This window comes from Anabrus simplex, chromosome 4, assembly GCF_040414725.1.
Source record: "Anabrus simplex isolate iqAnaSimp1 chromosome 4, ASM4041472v1, whole genome shotgun sequence".
NCBI classification, from domain to species: Eukaryota; Metazoa; Arthropoda; class Insecta; order Orthoptera; family Tettigoniidae; genus Anabrus; species Anabrus simplex.
The window spans coordinates 76,459,728-76,478,846 of NC_090268.1; the positions used below are offsets into that span (position 1 = coordinate 76,459,728).

The window sequence follows — 19,119 nt, forward strand, 5'->3', positions numbered from 1 at the left end:
AAAGTCGTAGAAACTAACATTTCCAATATTTTATTTTTCACCTGTGTTTACTATTCGAGGGATGATAATGGAGATATTTTCGATTATTACGTTTTCCACAAACTTACAAATTATATCCGGAAATGTTAGTTATATCTAAATCTAATAACAATATTTATCGAAGATCCAGTTCTCAAATTCTCAAAGTATTCACTAATTTGATTTTTAAATGTTATTTTTACATTATTTTTATCATTGACATTATTATTATTATTATTATTATTATTATTATTATTATTATTATTATTATTATTATTAAAGTTAACGTTGAAATATTATTCAGTCGTCATGGCAACGAACTAACTGACGTTGGTAAGCAGCAAATCTGTCTGGTCATTAGCTCCTATTGAAGAAGAAGATAACGAAGGTGACTAACAAAATGAGAAGAAAACGTGAAGGGACAATCACTCTAAAAATGATGAAAGAAGGAATGGTAAAGTGGGGGTGGGGTTGTTAAGGCCTAGGCGTCGAGTGTCCTAATACTGTATCACTGTGAGGTGGAAGAAAACAAAATTATATCTACATTATTTACGCTTTCAAAAATAATCTTTGTTAACCTAAAGAAAATGTCTCCCTCTCAGAGTATTATTATGTGCCATATAACAAGATATTAATTTGGTAATGTACTATAAAATCACACATTATTTATTTATTTTTTATTTTTTATTTATTTTATTTATTTATTATTTTATTTATTTATTTATTTATTTATTTATTTATTTATTTATTTATTTATTTATTGATTTATTTATTTATTTATTTATTTATTTATTTATTTATTTATTTATTTATTTATTTATTTATTTATTTATTTATTTCAGAGAACAAAACGTGCAGCTGGCAAATATACTGTGGAGACGGCACTATTCTTCGACGCTGAAGGATACAAAATATTTGCTCCTTACTTCAATAACGATGAAAAACAAATTAGAGATATGTTATTGGCCTACATGAATGGGGTAAGTACGAGTTCTAGAGAAGTTTTTAAATGGTTCATGAAATGTATGTTAAAATGAATGTTAAAATTGACGAATATTGAGGTAATCTGATTGTGAAAATTTTTTTCAACGGTGCATTAAGGGATGGGATGTGATGGATTTTCAGGTGGAAAGTTGTCGTCTGCTTCGTGGTGCTATCAATATTTATTTTGTGTATTGATATTCTCACGAAGCAGACGATTGTGATAAGGAAGTATCAGCAACAGGCGCCGGGTTCAGGATGATAACAGGCAAGTGGCATTGTTGTTATCATTTATACATTCCCCCAAAGGGCAGGTAGATGACAGTTACATAGGGTCCTGCATTACTTCCTGTTATCCTTTCCTGAGAGTTGTCTTATATTTTCTCTGACAATTTTTGCACTAAACCAATTCTTGTTCATGGCATTACTGCTGCGTACCGCGTGAGTTAAGAGAGTGGTGGTGGGGTGATTAATGTTTTAAGAAGAAGTACAACTGGGCAACCATCCAACCAACAATTTTGACGATGGCGATTTAACAACAATAAGTTATTTGTACCGTCTTCGCATTACACTGCTGTCCATTGTAGTGCCTTCCTATATCGCCATAAAAGTTGCCGTGTTGAGTTCTATTTCGTGATGTGCCCGTTCATGAAGAAAACATTCAATATCGAGTCTTAAATTTTACGAGCTTTTGTGTTTATGAGGTGCAGTTACGTGAAGGTAAGTATTCAGTATATGCAACTTACGTTTGCAACGTATGTAAAAAAATAAAAGAAAAAAAGGGCGCGTATATAACTTCAACCAGTGAAAATACTGGTCTTTTCCCCGTGTTAATTTGTTTTAGATAAGTATCCTAAAAGGAAACGATCCGAAGTTTGGGGCGAAACTTGCACTAATGCTTTAAAATACTGAGGGGGGAAAGTGTTACGTGTTGACGAAGAAGAAGACAATATAGAAATAGCCAATATTATATCAGCTGATACCGATGACGAATGCGTATAACAGTCAAATGAACAAAACAATCCAAATCCTCGGAAGATTCAGAAGCCAGTGAAGACGAGTGTATAGAATCCTTTTCGAGAAATCTGAATATTTATTATCCAGCTGAGTGAAACACTTACAAGACCGTTGATGGAGAAAAGACTTGAAATCTCGAGCTTGCAGTCTGATCGCCGAATATTGATACGGGAGAGTTTTAAGAGTTAAAAGTGGAAGCTGGATCCAGCAGCACGAAGAAGACAATTTGCCTCATATGTTCTTCTAAAAACAGGCGAATAACGACGTCTTATTGCAATCAGTGTTCGCTGGAGCATTGCAAAGAACACCGTGCAAATCAGTGTGCAAATTACTCCCGATGAATGAAACAGTTATGTGCGATGTTTTTGTGGACCTTCACAAGCATAAGGAGGACTTAATGGAATGAAGATGGCTAACACGCTACTACGAAGAGGTGAATGACGTCATCTCGCAGTTATTGTCAAAAGGTGGCCGAATACAAATAATATTATAACAGTCAGTGGATAGATTACTCCCGAATTAAGAAAAAACGGCTGTGCGTGATATTTTTTAGTATAGTGATGTGTATGCTGCAAAATGCTAAATGGAAAGTGCAGTCGTAAATATTACGAGGTTTTGTGTTTATGTAATGTTAAAGTAAGATTTGTATTCTATGGTTAACACTAATCAGAAGGAAAAAAGGGAAGATATCCGACACTTCGAAAAATGAAGGTATCGGCCAAAGAAATACAAGGGCAACAAAGGGCGTGAAAATGAAAGACTCTCCAGTCCTCGCAACCTGATACTGTCGGAATCGGAAAAGAGCAAGAGTTGATCAAGAGAGGTCGGGTAGGATAGATGAAAGTGAGAATCCTGACACAAGGAAGTGGAAGCAATTACAGGACTCAGCTAAGGGCCCCACGGTCGCCAACCCACGCTCTCAAGTTAAAAGACCCTGGGCCCCGTTTTAGTCGCCTCTTACGACAGGCAGGGGATACCGTGGGTGTTATTCTACCGCCCCCATCCACAGGGGATTGAGCTAAGAGAGTTACCTGTTGAGTAGATGGGTGATTACTGTTTTTAGAAGAAGTGCAACTGTGCAATCATCTTCTATGTCCAAGAAGAACAGCCTGGCTGAATATTGGCAGGGTGTAGCACGCCATTCCTCGGGGTTCATACATGTCCCGTTAACTGCTGGTACGTGACACACTGGTTCATCCCATATTCATACGTTCACTCTTGCTACGAATATTTTTTTCTTCATTTACCTCAACCACCAACATGGCCGACCTGATTACATTTTTCATAAACTTCCAAATATTTCTAGAAATATTAATTCTACCTAAACAATGCGTAAATGGCAATTATGGAAGATGCATTTTATAATAATTATTTAATGTCTCATTCATTTTTACTTTACAAGCTACAATAATGAAGATATTTGCGAATTTAAGACATTGTTGGCCAGTCTCCATGAACGGCGAGCATTGCAAACGGGGAGATCCTCTATTGTTCTGTCGTCATGGTATTCAACTAGCTAATAATGATGGTGATTGTTGTTGAGATTGTTGAAAGAAGCTGCAAATCCGCTCGAAGCTCACCTCCGTAGCGTAACGGTTAGCGATACTAGCTGCCGTCCTCGAGAGCCCGAGTTCGATTCCTGGTACTGCCAGAAATATAAGAATGACAGGAGAGCTGGTATGTGGTTAAAATGGTACATGCAACTCACCTCCATTGGGCGTGTGTCTGGAAAGAGCTGCACCATCTCAGGGTAAGGACACGAGTTTAGTTCTCGGCTGGCTCGAGGATTTTAACGTTAATTGGTTCATTCGGATGGCTCGGGGCTGGATGTGCGTGCCATCTGCATCATTAGAATTCATATATGGTAGGGCCCCATCCTCACAGACGCGCAGGTCGCCTATACGGCGTCAACTCGAAACACCTGCTCCAGGCCTCTCCGGAGACCGCACGCCATTATTATATCCGTTTGATTATAAGCCACTATTGATCAGGAAGATAATGAAGATGACTCTCAAAATGAAGAGGAAAACGCAATCACTCAAAGAATGAGGGAAAGGGGTATCATAAGGGAGGCTATACAATAATATCACCGAGTTACAAGAAAACGAGTAGTGACTTTAAATCAAACCGATCTACAGGTAATCCGCTTGTTTGTTATATATAAAAACACTAGCTGATGTACCCGTGCTTCGCTACGGGATTCTCAGAAAGACTGTCTTTGTGGTTTTCCTACCTGAAGTCGTCAGAAGGAATGTAGTGATTAAAAGCAATGTGATATAAAATACTCGATCAAATTAATAAACCGCACATTTTCTCACTTTTAACGAACAGTACTACGATGCCGATCTAACAGTCCAAAGATCCAGTGCTGCAATGACCAGACCGCAGACAGCCGTGAACACTTCTCTGCCATTATTCCGTTAAATATGCACACTGCTCATTCCAATCAGTGGCTCAGAGTGGGAATTGAATAGCTCGAATGCTATGATGAACCAGTTTGTTACGTATCAGTAGTATCAGAAATTTATCTAACTCCCCAGCTACTTCCCGCCAATTTTCAGGCAGGCTGTTACACTCGGTACGACCGGGTGAGTTCACTGTGCGGTTAGGGGCGTATAGCTGTGAGCTTGGATCCGGGAGGTAGTGGGTTCGAACTCCATTGTCGACAGCCCAGAAGATGGTTTTCCGTGGCCTCCAATTTTCACACCAGGAAAATGCTGGGGCTGTAACGTTATTAACGTAGGGGCTGTTTCCTCCCCACCCCTAGCCCTTTCGTATCCCATCGTCGCCATGAGTCCTATCTGTCGGCGCGACGTAGAGCAAATTAAAAAAAAAACTCGGTATACAGCAGTAATCCGATCTATCGGAGATTAATGGCAACAGAGACACAAAGCAAATCACAACAAACAATGATAAATGTAATGTTATTGTTAATCAATGTTATTAACTTTCTGTATTGTAGGCCTTCACATTCAGTTTTCTTTCGACTCTGTAATATAAGGCCGTCTTATAAAACTAATTATAGCGTAGACTGTAGTTCATTATTCCCCGACTTTATATACCGATTTTCATTAAATTCTGTTTACCCATTGTCTCGTGACGGCGCTGATATGATCTTAGCAACAAAAATTCATATTCATGAATATCTCCGTTATCATTGCCGGTACGGTCAAAATGTATAAGACATAAATGATCGGAAATTTAATACTATGTAACTTTATTTATATAGTAATTGTCAATAAGACCACTAATAACGCATTTATTCGAGAATTAAATGTTGGGCCTTCCCCTAAAATACCATTTCGCTCAGCGTGAATAAGATGGCGTAGATTGTAGCAATTTATTTGCCAACTTTGCATACCTATTTTAATTAACATAGGACCACTAATAACATAAATATTTGCGAATAAAATTTTAGGCCTACCCCTAAACTACCATTTCTTTCAGAGTGAAAAATATTATTTATGGCCTAGATTGTAGCGACTGATTCCTGGACTTTACATGCCGATTTTCATTAAATTCTCTTCAGCCGTTTTCTCGTGATGCGTGTACATACATACATACATACATACAGACAGACAGACAGACAGACAGACAGACAGACAGACAGACAGACAGACAGACAGACAGACAGACAGACAGACAGACAGACAGACAGACATTACGGAAAATTGAAAAATGCATTTCCTTGTTACTATGGACATGACTGATACAGAAATACCATTCTTTTTAAATTTTGAGCAATGTACAGACAAAACTCTTATTTTATATATATAGATGTACGTTTCCTGTAACACTCTAAATCGGGGTTATTTTAAATCCAACAGTATATGCTCGGAGTCATTTATTTACCAGATTTATATACCACGGTTTGAATGTAAAATTTCTATTACGTTCCAAATTAATGAAAAAAATGAAATGGCGTATGGCTTTTAGTGCCGGGAGTGTCCGAAGACATGTTCGGCTCGCCAGGTGCAGGTCTTTCGAGTTGACTCCCGTAGGCGACCTGCGCGTCGTGATGAGGATGAAATGATGATGAAGACAACACATACACCCAGCCCCCGTGCCATTGGAATAAACCAATTAAGGTTAAAATCCCCGACCCGGCCGGGAATCGAACCCGGGACCCTCTGAACCGAAGCCCAGTACGCTGACCGTTCAGCCAACGAGTCGGACTCCAAATTAATAAAGAACTGAAACTATAACGGAAGACGTAAATTTCACTTTCATTTCTCTCAGACTTTACAGTAGCCTTGGAGCTTTTAGCACTCTTGAAGTTACCCTTGTTAGAAATCTGAGGTCAATTATGAAATATAATTTAAGGAATGGCGTATGGCTTTTAGTGCCGGGAGTGTCCGAAGACATGTTCGGCTCACCAGGTGCAGGTCTTTCGAATTGACTCCCGTAGGCGACCTGCGCGTCGTGATGAGGATGAAATGTTTGGAGTAAGAAATCTCTGCACAGGCCGACGTACTTACAACACTTTCCGAAAACCACCGATTATCAATAGGTCGTGTATCGGCTTCATACCAAATGACTTACTTTGCTCACGTGATCATGGTATCTGGTCTGGGACAAACAGCTATTATGCAACTTTTTGCAAATAATATACAGGTGAGGTAGTTGTGGTGATTATTGTTTGAAGAGGAAGTACAACTAGGCAACCATCCTCTATATAACACTAAACAGAGAGAAAAAAGGAAGGCATCCGACACTTCGAAAAATGAAGGTATCGGCCAAAGGAAGACAAGGGCCACGAAGGGCGTGAAAATGAAAAAACTCCCTAGGCCTTCATACGTAATACCGTTGGGGTCGGAAAAGAACAAGAGTTGACCAAGGGAGGTCGGATAGGATAGATGAAAGTGAGGAGTGGTGGTGGTGGTGATTATTGTTTTAAGAGGAAGTACAACTGGGCAACCATCCTCTATATAACACTAATCAGAAAGAAAAATGGAAGGGGTCCGACACTTCGAAATATGAAGGTATCGGCCAAAGAAAGACAAGGGCCACGAAGGGCATGAAAATGAAAGACTCCCTAGCCCTCGCAAACCTAATAGCGCCGGGGTCGGAAAAGAACAAGAGTTGACCAAGGGAGGTCGGATAGGATAGATGAAAGTGAGGAGCCTGGCACAAGTAAGTGGAAGCAATGCCAGGACTCAGCTGAGGGCCCCGTGGTCGCCAACCCACGCTCCAAAGTTCAGAGCCCCTGGGGCATGAAAGTGAGGAGCTTGGCACAAGTAAGTGGAAGCAATGCCAGGACTCAGCTAAGGACCCCGTGGCCGCCAACCCACGCTCCAAAGTTCAGAGTCCTTGGGGCCCCTTTTGGTCGCTCTTACGACTGGCAGGGGATACCGTGGGAGTTATTCTACCGCCCCCACCCACAGGGGGGACCCGGGAGGAAAGGACAATATTCTAAGATGTGATCGTACTGGTCATTGTGATAAAAAAATGTTTATATGAACATGGGGTCAATATGGAGCCCCACACACCAGAACCAACATGGTATTGTAGACATGAATTTTCAAGTGTTTTGCTCCATTAATGTGTGGTATGTTGGATGGCCGGCTGAGAGGCCACATTGTTTTAGACGATCATATGAATGGGGCAAGGTACCTGCAATTTTTGCAACGTACATTACCTTTGGCAACACGTCTTGTTTTGTACTTTCAGCATGATGGAGCCCCTCCTCATTATTGGCACCAGGTGAGAGAGCATATCAATACCCCATTTCCTAATCGGTGGATTGGTCGTGGTAGTACCATTCCCTGGCCACCCAGGTCTCCCGACCTCAACCTTAGTTTGTTTTTATGGGCCAGGGTGAAGAGCGAAATCTACAGAAGAAAAGTTGTACACGAGAAGAACTGCTCGCTTGCATAGTGGTTGCTTTTGCTGGCGTACGGAAGCATCACGATGATCTTCGACGGGCAACACGTCGTATTCTTCAGCGAGCTGACAAATGTATTGAGGTCAATGGTGGGGGATCTTTGAGAACTTATGAAATAATTGTCACTGGACCACAAAATGATACATGAAACAAAATAGTTGTGTATTGCAGTATTGTTATTACTGATGTAAAAAGAAGAGAAACATAAAAGTAATAAAACAATAAATTTATTTTCACAGGTTATCAAGTTTTACATTCAAACAGGGCTATCTCGATAACCGTCTAATATTGAACCCATGTTCATATGAACATTTTTTTTATCACAATGACTAGTACTATCACATCCTAGAATATTGCCCTTTCCTCCCGGGTCTCTCTGTATAATAGATCCCTCTGAGAATGTTTGTGCAAAGTTTCATGAAATTCATCCAGCGGTTTAGACGTGATGTGTCGGCATACAGACAGACAAACATACGTCATTTTCATTTTTATAGTGGCCTAGAGAGATTATGTGTTTCTTTAATAGTTTGTAGTGGGGTGTATTATGTGTAAATGAAGAGGTGTATCTTAATATATTCATAACTATCCAATCCCCGAGCCATATGTATTAAACAGACGCGGCTTGGCTGGGAATCGAACCGGGATACAATGCTGCAACGCTGAGTCTACTTAAGTTATTTGCATACGTGAGAAATACAATAATTTAAGTAAAAACTCTTGAAATTATATGAGCAACTTAAAGTTGTTTTGAACGTAAGATAAACTGTCATATTAAGTCGATTTTTTGTACATTCGTTGCTTTTTTTAAATTAAATGAGTTTCTATGCAACGATATAATTATGACGCACTTTGTTTAAGAGTTCGTTGTTATGACAGCTAAAATTTAATTGTTCGGGCTGCTATCAATCGGAAAAGCAATTGTTTTACAGATCATGTAATAAAACGAACATGAGGCATTTCAGGAAGTTAATTATATTTGTGTGGCTCAGACGGTTGAGGCGCTGGCCTTCTGACCCCAACATGGCAGGTTCGATCCTGGCTCAGTCCGGTGGTATTTGAAGGTGCTCAAATATGTCAGCCTCGTGTCGGTAGATTTACGGACACGTAAAAGAACTCCTGAGGGACAAAATTCCGGCACCTCGGCGTCTCCGAAAACCGAAAAAGCAGTTAGTGGGACGTAAAGCGATTATTATTATTATTATTATTATTATTATTATTATTATCATTATTATATTTGTGTATTTGATTACAGTTTATTGGATGACAGTAGAACATTAAACCTGACATATGTTTCAGATTCAAGCCCTGTACCATCACCCGAGCCTAGGAGCATATGTAGACATCGTTCTGGTCCGCATGGATATCTTCAAGAGCCAGCCGGGGGACCTTATTCACTATGACGGTGAACGAGGAAAATTGTTGGATTCCTTCTGTGCTTACAACAAGAAACATAATCCTCCCGGAGACTCGAACCCAAAGCACTGGGATATGGGCCTCTACGTGTCCGGGTGAGACATGTTTAAATTACATTTATTTATATACCTACTTGCAGCCAGTCCCTGCTATGAATCGTGTGAAAATGTCGCTCATAGGGTCGGTTGGTGCACGCATTTCAGTGGGCTTGGCAGACTGATATGCAATAGCAACTTCTGGTCCAGTGAGGAAAGCAACGGGAAACTACCTCACTCCTCATTTCCCTAGTACGCCTCTTCAGTGACACCTAGGCAATCTGTGACAGCTAATGGTGGACCTGTTGAGGATCCAACCAGCCTTCGGGCTGAATACCCAACATATACCTACTAGCTGTTATACCGTCTTTGACGAGTTCGTTTTTGTACAGTTGTAGGAAACGTATCTTTATCGCCCCTTCAGCGGCGGAAGCGAGTTTCAGTAGAGGAGACGGACAACATCTCAACCAATAGTCAGTCAGTGTAAGATAAATAAAACACAAATGATTGGAAATCATATTTTGCACAACTCGTATTATTTACAGTTTATCGATACAGATAATATTAACGGAAAAAATGATTTGCTGTTTTGGACCCCTTAATATTTCCATTTACGTAATATATACCAAGTGAAAAGCCGGTTATCCCTAAACACGAGTTTCGAAAAAATTCTGTTAAAACATTTTCCCATAATTTAATAACAAACTAACAAATAAACAAACTAAATGTTTGTATTTAATTGTACATTTAGGTCACTTGACATGCCCCACTCTGTAATTTACTGGTTGCTCATTTTCTGTAATTTTCATTTTTACGCATAATTTTCAAATAATTAAAAAATATTGAAGACATTTCGATGAAAATTTGAATGTAGAACAGGGGAATTTCGAATTTAAAATATACGTAAGCTCATTTTATCCTAAGATAAATAGTGTGAAAATTACTATAAATTTCATGCGGTTACCGATACCTAGGTATTCTAGGGCAGCGATACCTTGTGGATTTACTCTCTATATATGAATAACATGCTCTACGGTATTTTCTTACACACAATTTAATATTTAAAAAGTAATTTGCAAAGCAAAATCTTAAAAAATGTAAAAGATGTTGACTAAGAATAAAATATGTTCTGAAGAATATCTTGGAGCTTCTAGAGAATATTGTTGACAGAACCTTAGAATCATTTCAGTAAAAGAATAATGGAAGTTGAATTTAAATTATATTATTTATACTGCAAAACCCCATTAGATACATAACGTGAATATACTGTACAATTTATTTATATACATAGGTAATTACTAGGTCATATAACACTGAGTGTACGTTAAGCATGTAACTTCTTGTTTAAGTAGCATTTGAAGCTCCTGATCTACAAAAAATTGAATTTAAGCTAGCGAATGGCGTGCCTCCCCCGGGAAACCATCTGCTTATTAATACTGATCAGAGGAAACGTGGAAGAGGTCCAACCCTCCGAAGATTGAGTGTATACGCAAGAGAGGAAAAGGTTGTGGAGGGAATGAAAATTAAAAACTCTCTATGCCTTTAAATCCTAATATGTTGGGGTCGGAAGAGAACAATGTTGTCCAAGCGAGGTCAAATAGGGAAGATGAGTGAGGAGTTGTCCCGTGTCTCAAGAATACTCTACATTAGCCCTAAGGTCCAAGTATCAACTATCTCTCATTACATCTTTATAACATATTTCGAGGCGTTGCCATCTTTGCGAGAGGTGAATGAATACCAGGAATTTGTTCCGAAAACCGCAGCTTCAATACCAATTCAATTATTCGAGGACAGAGGACAGAGGACAGAGATATCCACGATTATGCATGTCGTATATTTTGGACTATGAAGGACATAGCTGCAGAGTTGCTGCTGTTTGAGTCTTCACTCATTATTCTGGTTTGATGCAAACCTGTACTATGCCGACCTCTTCATTTGTATTGCAGCCTACAGATTTTACTCTAATATGTTTATCATATTCATGATACCTTTTATTACTCCACACTAACTTCCTGAACTAATTGACGGTCTCAAGACGTGAAGCTGATAATCAAGCTACCTTGCCCCTTAAACCAAGTACCTTCTTTTGGTCAAATTATGCCGAACTGTTCTCCTATGACCAGTTTTAATCAGTATCTCTTCATTTATGACATCTAGGCTCTAGTTAGTGTGTACAGAGGGGTGTTCGCATATATTTGATCAGAGAGTATGCAAATGTTTGAGGTGAGCAAAATTCTCTTCTTTAGTAAAGCCTGTGCTAGGATTAGTCTGCATTTTATGGCCTCCTTGCTTTTGCCAACATTGGTTAATTTATTGCTTAAGTACCCCTGTACTCCTCCAAAACCGTGTTCGTATTCAGAAACTTCTTCAGATCCTGTCCAGACTCAAATGAATGGCAATATATTTGACAAATTTTCTTAGGATTTTGATTTTATCTACACGAACTGTAATTTTTCAACATTCTTTTTGATTGGCAAAATTTCATAAAATGAATCAGAACTCACAACAGGACATCGGAATTGACACGCAGCACAAAGAAGGGGCCACTTAAACCTACACATGGTAACTGAAGATGTAACGATGAAGATATTATTATTATTATTATTATTATTATTATTATTATTATTATTATTATTATTATTATTATTATTATTATTATTATTATTATTGACCTCCTATCCTACAAGTGTTAGCTTTTCGAAGGTTAGTTTCGCCTTCCATGGCCCTTAGGAGATGACCTGGAAATTGATGTGTCTTAATCATGAATCATTTAATTACCTACCTTTCTCATTCCTATCACTTTAATTCCATATTCCTATTAACGATATGTACTACTTGGAAATTAATCATCATTTGAATGAATCAATTGATCAACCGATGTCATTTTCTTTTTTCTTTTCAGGCTCGATTTCTTTGCTTATGAGAATGGACGCAAGAGCGGCGTAACAATGGGTAAGCCACTTTATCTGTCTTGTAACTTAATAACCTACCTATGTGTTCTGTACAGCTTGGATATCCTGGGTTCTGATGTAGCTAAACAGTGTACATAATCAGCGCTACAGTGGGTGAAAAATGCTGATGGTTGATTGGTTAGTTATCAGAAGGACCATTGACTTTTCTGAGACACGTTTATCGATGTCCTTTATATACAGTATGGAATGATATGCCAATTTTTAATCATACGCCTTCAGACATGTAAAACACACTCTAAAAATTCTACGGTACAGGAAAGTCTCTACTAATTCCTCCGCGTTACGGAAAGCTATGAGAAAGAGTTCAATGGTTTTAGAATAATAGGCTTATAAGTAAAACACACAGAGCTCTTTCTCACTACTTTGTACCTTACATAAAGTTATCACAATATATTTCTTCGGGTGGAATATTACTTCCTGTGCGAGTGTTTAGGTTTTTATTTCGGTTTTTTCATCATCATCATCATCATCTGTTTACCCTCCAGGTTCGGCTTTTCCCTCGGACTCAGCGAGGGATCCCACCTCTACCGCCTCAAGGGCAGTGTCCCGGAGCTTCAGACTCTTGGTCGGGGGATACAACTGGGGAGAATGACCAGTACCTCGCCCAGGCGTCCTCACCTGCTATGCTGAACAGGGGCCTTGTGGAGGGATGGGAAGATTGGAATGGATAGGCAAGGAAGAGAGAAGGAAAAGGCCGTGGCCTTAAGTTAGGTACCATCCCGGCATTCGCCTGGAGGAGAAGTGGGAAACCACGGAAAACCACTTCCAGGATGGCTGAGGTGGGAATCGAACCCACCTCTACTCAGTTGACCTCCCGAGGCTGAGAGGACCCCGTTCCAGCCCTCGTACCACTTTTCAAATTTCGTGGCAGAGCCGGGAATCGAACCCGGACCTCCGGGGGTGGCAGCTAATCACGCTAACCACTACACCACAGAGGCGGACTTCGGTTTTTTTAAAATATGTAATAGCTCGATAAAGGATTGTCTTAACAATCGTTCTTCTTTCTTTCTTTCTTTCTTTCTTTCTTTCTTTCTTTCTTAATCCGTTTTCCCTCCAGGGTTGGTTCTTCCCTCGGACTCAACGAGGGATCCCATCTCTATCGCCTCAAGGACAGTGTCCTGGAACGTGAGACTTTGAGTCGGGGGATACAACTGGGATGGAGAACCAGTACCTCGCCCAGGCTGTCTCGTCTGCGATGCTGAACACCCTTGTGGGGGAGAAAGCCTCTCTCTCGTATGAAACTATCAAAGTTGATCTAACGACAAAATGTGAATTTTATACATTATAATGATAATTCAACCAAAGGGAAGGACTCGTGCTTGACTAAATAATATGAATCTGGACTGTTTTACGGCCGGATGCCTTTCCTGACGTCAACTCTGTATGGAGGGATGCCTTCACTATTGCATCTGGTTGTGGCGGTTGATTTTGTTGTATGTTTTATGTAGATGAAGAGAATTACGTTAAGAAGAATTAAGACAAAAACCCCAGTCCCCGAACCAGAGGAATTAACCACACGTTGTTAAAACCCTCTCCAGCCCAAATTTATTTGACACATTAAAGAGGAAATTCTTGAAAATCACCTTCTAACCAAAAAACTAACCCCATGGCACTACAGCCCTGAAGGGCCTTGACCTACCATGCGACCGCTGCTCATCTTCAGATAGTTACGAATAAAGTTTCTGTGCCAAATTTACACTGACTGACAGAGCAAATGCAGCACCAAGAAGGAGTGGTCAGAACTTTATGCCAATTGCAGGGTAGACTGACGTCACTGAGGTATGCTCATGATGTGAAATGCGCCGCTGTGCTGCGCACGTAGCGAACGATAAATGGGACACGGCGTTGGCGAATGGCCCACTTCGTACCGTGATTTCTCATCCGACAGTCATTGTAGAACGTGTTGTCGTGTGCCACAGGACACGTGTATAGCTACGAATGCCAGGCCGCCGTCAACGGAGGCATTTCCAGCAGACAGACGACTTTACGAGGGGTATGGTGATCGGGCTGAGAAGGGCAGGTTGGTCGCTTCGTCAAATCGCAGCCGATACCCATAGGGATGTGTCCACGGTGCAGCGCCTGTGGCGAAGATGGTTGGCGCAGGGACATGTGGCACGTGCGAGGGGTCCAGGCGCAGGCCGAGTGACGTCAGCACGCGAGGATCGGCGCATCCGCCGCCAAGCGGTGGCAGCCCCGCACGCCACGTCAACCGCCATTCTTCAGCATGTGCAAGACACCCTGGCTGTTCCAATATCGACCAGAACAATTTCCCGTCGATTGGTTGAAGGAGGCCTGCACTCCCGGCGTCCGCTCAGAAGACTACCATTGACTCCACAGCATAGACGTGCACGCCTGGCATGGTGCCGGGCTAGAGCGACTTGGATGAGGGAATGGCGGAACGTCGTGTTCTCCGATGAGTCACGCTTCTGTTCTGTCAGTGATAGTCACCGCAGACGAGTGTGGCGTCGGCGTGAAGAAAGGTCAAATCCGGCAGTAACTGTGGAGCGCCCTACCGCTAGACAACGCGGCATCATGGTTTGGGGCGCTATTGCGTATGATTCCACGTCACCTCTAGTGCGTATTCAAGGCACGTTAAATGCCCACCGCTACGTGCAGCATGTGCTGCGGCCGGTGGCACTCCCGTACCTTCAAGGGCTGCCCAATGCTCTGTTTCAGCAGGATAATGCCCGCCCACACACTGCTCGCATCTCCCAACAGGCTCTACGAGGCGTACAGATGCTTCGGTGGCCAGCGTACTCTCCGGATCTCTCACCAATCGAACACGTGTATGATCTCATTGGACGCCGTTTGCAAACTCTGCCCCAGCCTCGTACGGACGACCAACTGTGGCAAATGGTTGACAGAGAATGGAGAACCATCCCTCAGGACACCATCCGCACTCTTATTGACTCTGTACCTCGACGTGTTTCTGCGTGCATCGCCGCTCGCGGTGGTCCTACATCCTACTGAGTCGATGCCGTGCGCACTGTGTAACCTGCATATCGGTTTGAAATAAACATCAATTATTCGTCCGTGCCGTCTCTGTTTTTTCCCCAACTTTCATCCCTTTCGAACCACTCCTTCTTGGTGTTGCATTTGCTCTGTCAGTCAGTGTATACAAGTTTAGGAAAAATAAGGAAAATGGAACAGTGATTCCAAATGGATTATAAAAGAGTTACTTAGGAAATTCACAGAAAGCATGAAAGCGATTCAAATTGAAATCAGAGGCCTGGAGAGGGTTAAAATATTCGGCCTGGTCGAGAATTGAAGCCGGAGCCCTCTGAATCGAAGGCCACTACATTGACCATTCGGCAAAGGACTAAAATGAAATTAAAACCCGGGTCAAAAACCAACACGGATGACAATTCATTTGAAGAGAGTACGGTATGTTTTCGGATGAATTCAAATGGAATCTAGATGTGGGTCTATCTATTTGTTGGGTCAAATGACACCCTCAAGTCTGATTTAAGAAAATTGAAGAGTTCGATCTATCCCATTTAAATTTTATATTAGAAGCTTTGCTATATGAGCATCCGTGTTTGTTAAGCCGTGCCAATACACAAAAACTAGTTACGAAATTTAAGAATAATCTTAAGTGCAACATAAATTCTGTTTTATCAAATAATGCAGAAGTACGATCCAGCAGACCAAATAGCATGGTATTTCGATTTTCATAGAGGTTTCACTGTATACTGGTTGTAAGTTATCATACTTTTGTATTGTAATTTTTCACGTCATGTAGACAACCTTTTAATGTATTTTGAATACAGATAAAATGCGAAATTCACTCAAAATGCGAATACCGGTATTGACGATTCCTTCAAATAAAACTTCATGTGTTTACGGATGTATTTAGTGAACGAATCAACGATTTCCCGCAGTTAGGGATTGCCATAATGGACAAAGTAATCAGACTCCCTGTGGGTTAGGAACGCAGACGAAGGACGCACCAACGATATTCCCTGCCTTCGTAAGAGGTGACAAAAAGGGGCGACACCGATTTCAAGGGTTCTTGAGAGGAATTTATACTATACCGTGTGCTGCCCTGCATTATGTAATCCATGATAAACAGCAGATTAAGAATACACCCACGGTACCCCCTGCCTGTCGTAAGAGGTGACTAAAAGCGGCGACCAAGGGATGATGGTTTCGGAACCATGAAATTACCTGTGATTAGTACCATCACGTGAGGAATACCATGGGTCTACTTTATTAATGATTAGTACCGTTATAAGGGGCCGATGACATGGATTTTGGACCCCTTTGGACAACAAGTATCATCGATATATGATTTTGCTTTGGAAGCAGTCTCTTGTTCCGTTTATAGCCTACCATTGTTCTAAGTTATTTTATGGGATGATGGGACATTGCAGGCCGGATCCACTGATTGTTTTAAGTTCATACCCTAATCATTTTCATCGTTGTCTTTTTGAATTCTAGTCAGTAGATAGATTTTGGAGTTTTTTAACCTAATCATATCAGTGCGCATCATCACGTGCCATTAGGGGCCGATGACCTAGATGGTAGGCCCATTTGAACAACAAACATCATCATCATAGCGTATCAGGATACTTAGATTTTATCTTATAGAAATATAGCGGTAATATAGTTTTTAAATTGTGGAGGTCCGAACAAATGAGATCTCAGAATGTGAACAGATCCACATAATTATGGTGGTGATAACTATGCTTTCAATGCTATTCATGTCCGACTCGTTGGCTGAATGGTCAGCGTACTGGCCTCCGGTTCAGAGGGTCCCGGGTTCGATTCCAGGCCGGGTCGGGGATTTTAACCTTAATTGGTTAATTCCAGTAGCTCGGGGGCTGGGTGTTTGTGCTGTCCCCAACATCCTTGCAACTCTCACACCACACATAACACTATCCTCCACCACAATAACATGGAGTTACCTACAAATGGCAGATGCCGCCCACCTTCATCGGAGGGTCTGCCTTACAAGGGCTGCACCCGGCTAGAAATAGCCACGCGAAATTTATTTAATGCTATCCATAGACAGCTCGAACTTTTTCCAGAATTCCATGAACAAGGCAGGTAATGTGCTACGAACACCAACCATTAGTCCGATAACCGCTACTCCATTCAACTGGTACTTATTTTTGTAGAACGGTGCGGTGGGCGTGTAAATGTTCAGCTTCTCAAGGTGGACTTCAATAGGCTGGCCCAAATGGTGTTCGAATCGGATGGTCGGATCGATAAAGAAGCCTTTCTTACAATTGTCTTTGAAGGCAATTATGTCAGTACGTCTTGTACTGCCTGTCATAGAAAAACCGTGGACTTCTTCATGTACACGGAAGTTTTTACCGCGGAATTCTTCTTCTATGATCTTATGGTGACGGGAATTCTCAGTATTTCACCGAAGGGGCAAGAACCCAGAACTTGAGCAAGTGCTTCTTGCAGTTTTCTGCTGTAAAATTAAATCGAGGAGTTTGTGCACCCTTGGAATGTCGTGTAGCACTTGCCTAACTAGCTCGCCAATCTATTTAGGGTCCTACTAACAATCAAGATCTGAAAAATACGTTCAGGTAATTCCTATGATTCCCTTCATCGGGGTCATTGATTTTGAACATAGCTTTAAGTTCATTTTGTATATTATTATTATTATTATTATTATTTATTCACTAGGGCCATCGGGGACCACATTTTCTTGTTGCATTTGAGCCGAGAATTCCCTCGTTCTTTCTGAGTGAGTTTGTTTGCGTTCCTCTGTCCAAGGGATGCCGTGTCTTCGTTTCGGTTGTTCGTTTCGGTTTAGCCCGTTCGTCACTATCTTATTTCAGAAAAGGCTTCTGTCAAAAACGTCTTCCGGTTTGATAAGTAGCACTTGAAGGTCTTCTTTGGTATTTCTAAACCAAGGCATCGTGGTTTTAGGTTTTGAATCAAATAGGTGAAATATCTGGTTGATCTGCATGTTTTAGGTGACCGTAAACTCGTGCCCGTCTTTTGCGGAACGTGTCTGTAATTTTCTCTATTTTGTTATAGACTTCCTTATTGGATCTTTTTTGGTGGATACCATTCCTGTAGTTGGGTCCCATGATTCCCCTAATTATTCTGCGCTCCTTTTTCTCTAGTTCTTCGAGGAGTCTTTTATTGGCATTTAGGTATAGCGTTTCGGATGCATACATAACTACTGGCTTCAGAACCGTTTCATAGTGACGTATCTTAGTATTCTAGGAAAGACATATTTATGTAATAAAGATCTTCCGGGCTGTTATGCCGTGGTCCACTCCTCTCGCTTCTCCCAGCGGGATACAGGAGAGCGTATCTACACGACGCCACAGAAGATGACTACCGCAGCAGTAGTCGAAACGTCTGGGAGAAGCGAGAGGAGTGGACCACGGCATAATAGCCCGGAAGATTTTTATTATATTGACACCGGCCGTGAAAGCCTTCATACTTTAAAGACATATTTGTTGTAGATGTGTGTCACATTTGGTAGGCTATTTTATTTTTATTTTTTTTTGCTAGGGGCTTTACGTCGCGCCGACACAGATAGGTCTTATGGCGACGATAGGATAGGAAAGGCCTAGGAGTTGGAAGGAAGCGGCCGTGGCCTTAATTAAGGTACAGCCCCAGCATTTGCCTGGTGTGAAAAATGGGAAACCACGGAAAACCATTTTCAGGGCTGCCGATAGGGTAGGCTATTTTAAGTGTGCGCATTCGTTCCCTAAGTGCTTCCTTGTCCAGTCCATTTTTCATGAGGATCTCATCCAGGTACTTAAATTATTATTATTATTATTATTATTATTATTATTATTATTATTATTATTATTATGTCAGTCCG

The 19,119-nt window shown here is 41.1% G+C and overlaps 1 protein-coding gene across 1 annotated transcript in view; it reads left to right on the forward strand.

The window, feature by feature from the left end:
* LOC136872175 (A disintegrin and metalloproteinase with thrombospondin motifs adt-1-like) overlaps positions 1–19,119 on the forward strand; it is a 188,654-nt gene that overhangs the window by 74,484 nt on the left and 95,051 nt on the right. Inside the window, exons 6-8 of the mRNA XM_067146013.2 lie at positions 861–998; positions 9,197–9,408; positions 12,251–12,300. Of these exons, the coding sequence (XP_067002114.1) occupies positions 861–998; positions 9,197–9,408; positions 12,251–12,300 (400 nt within the window). The remainder of the gene's footprint in view (positions 1–860; positions 999–9,196; positions 9,409–12,250; positions 12,301–19,119) is intronic.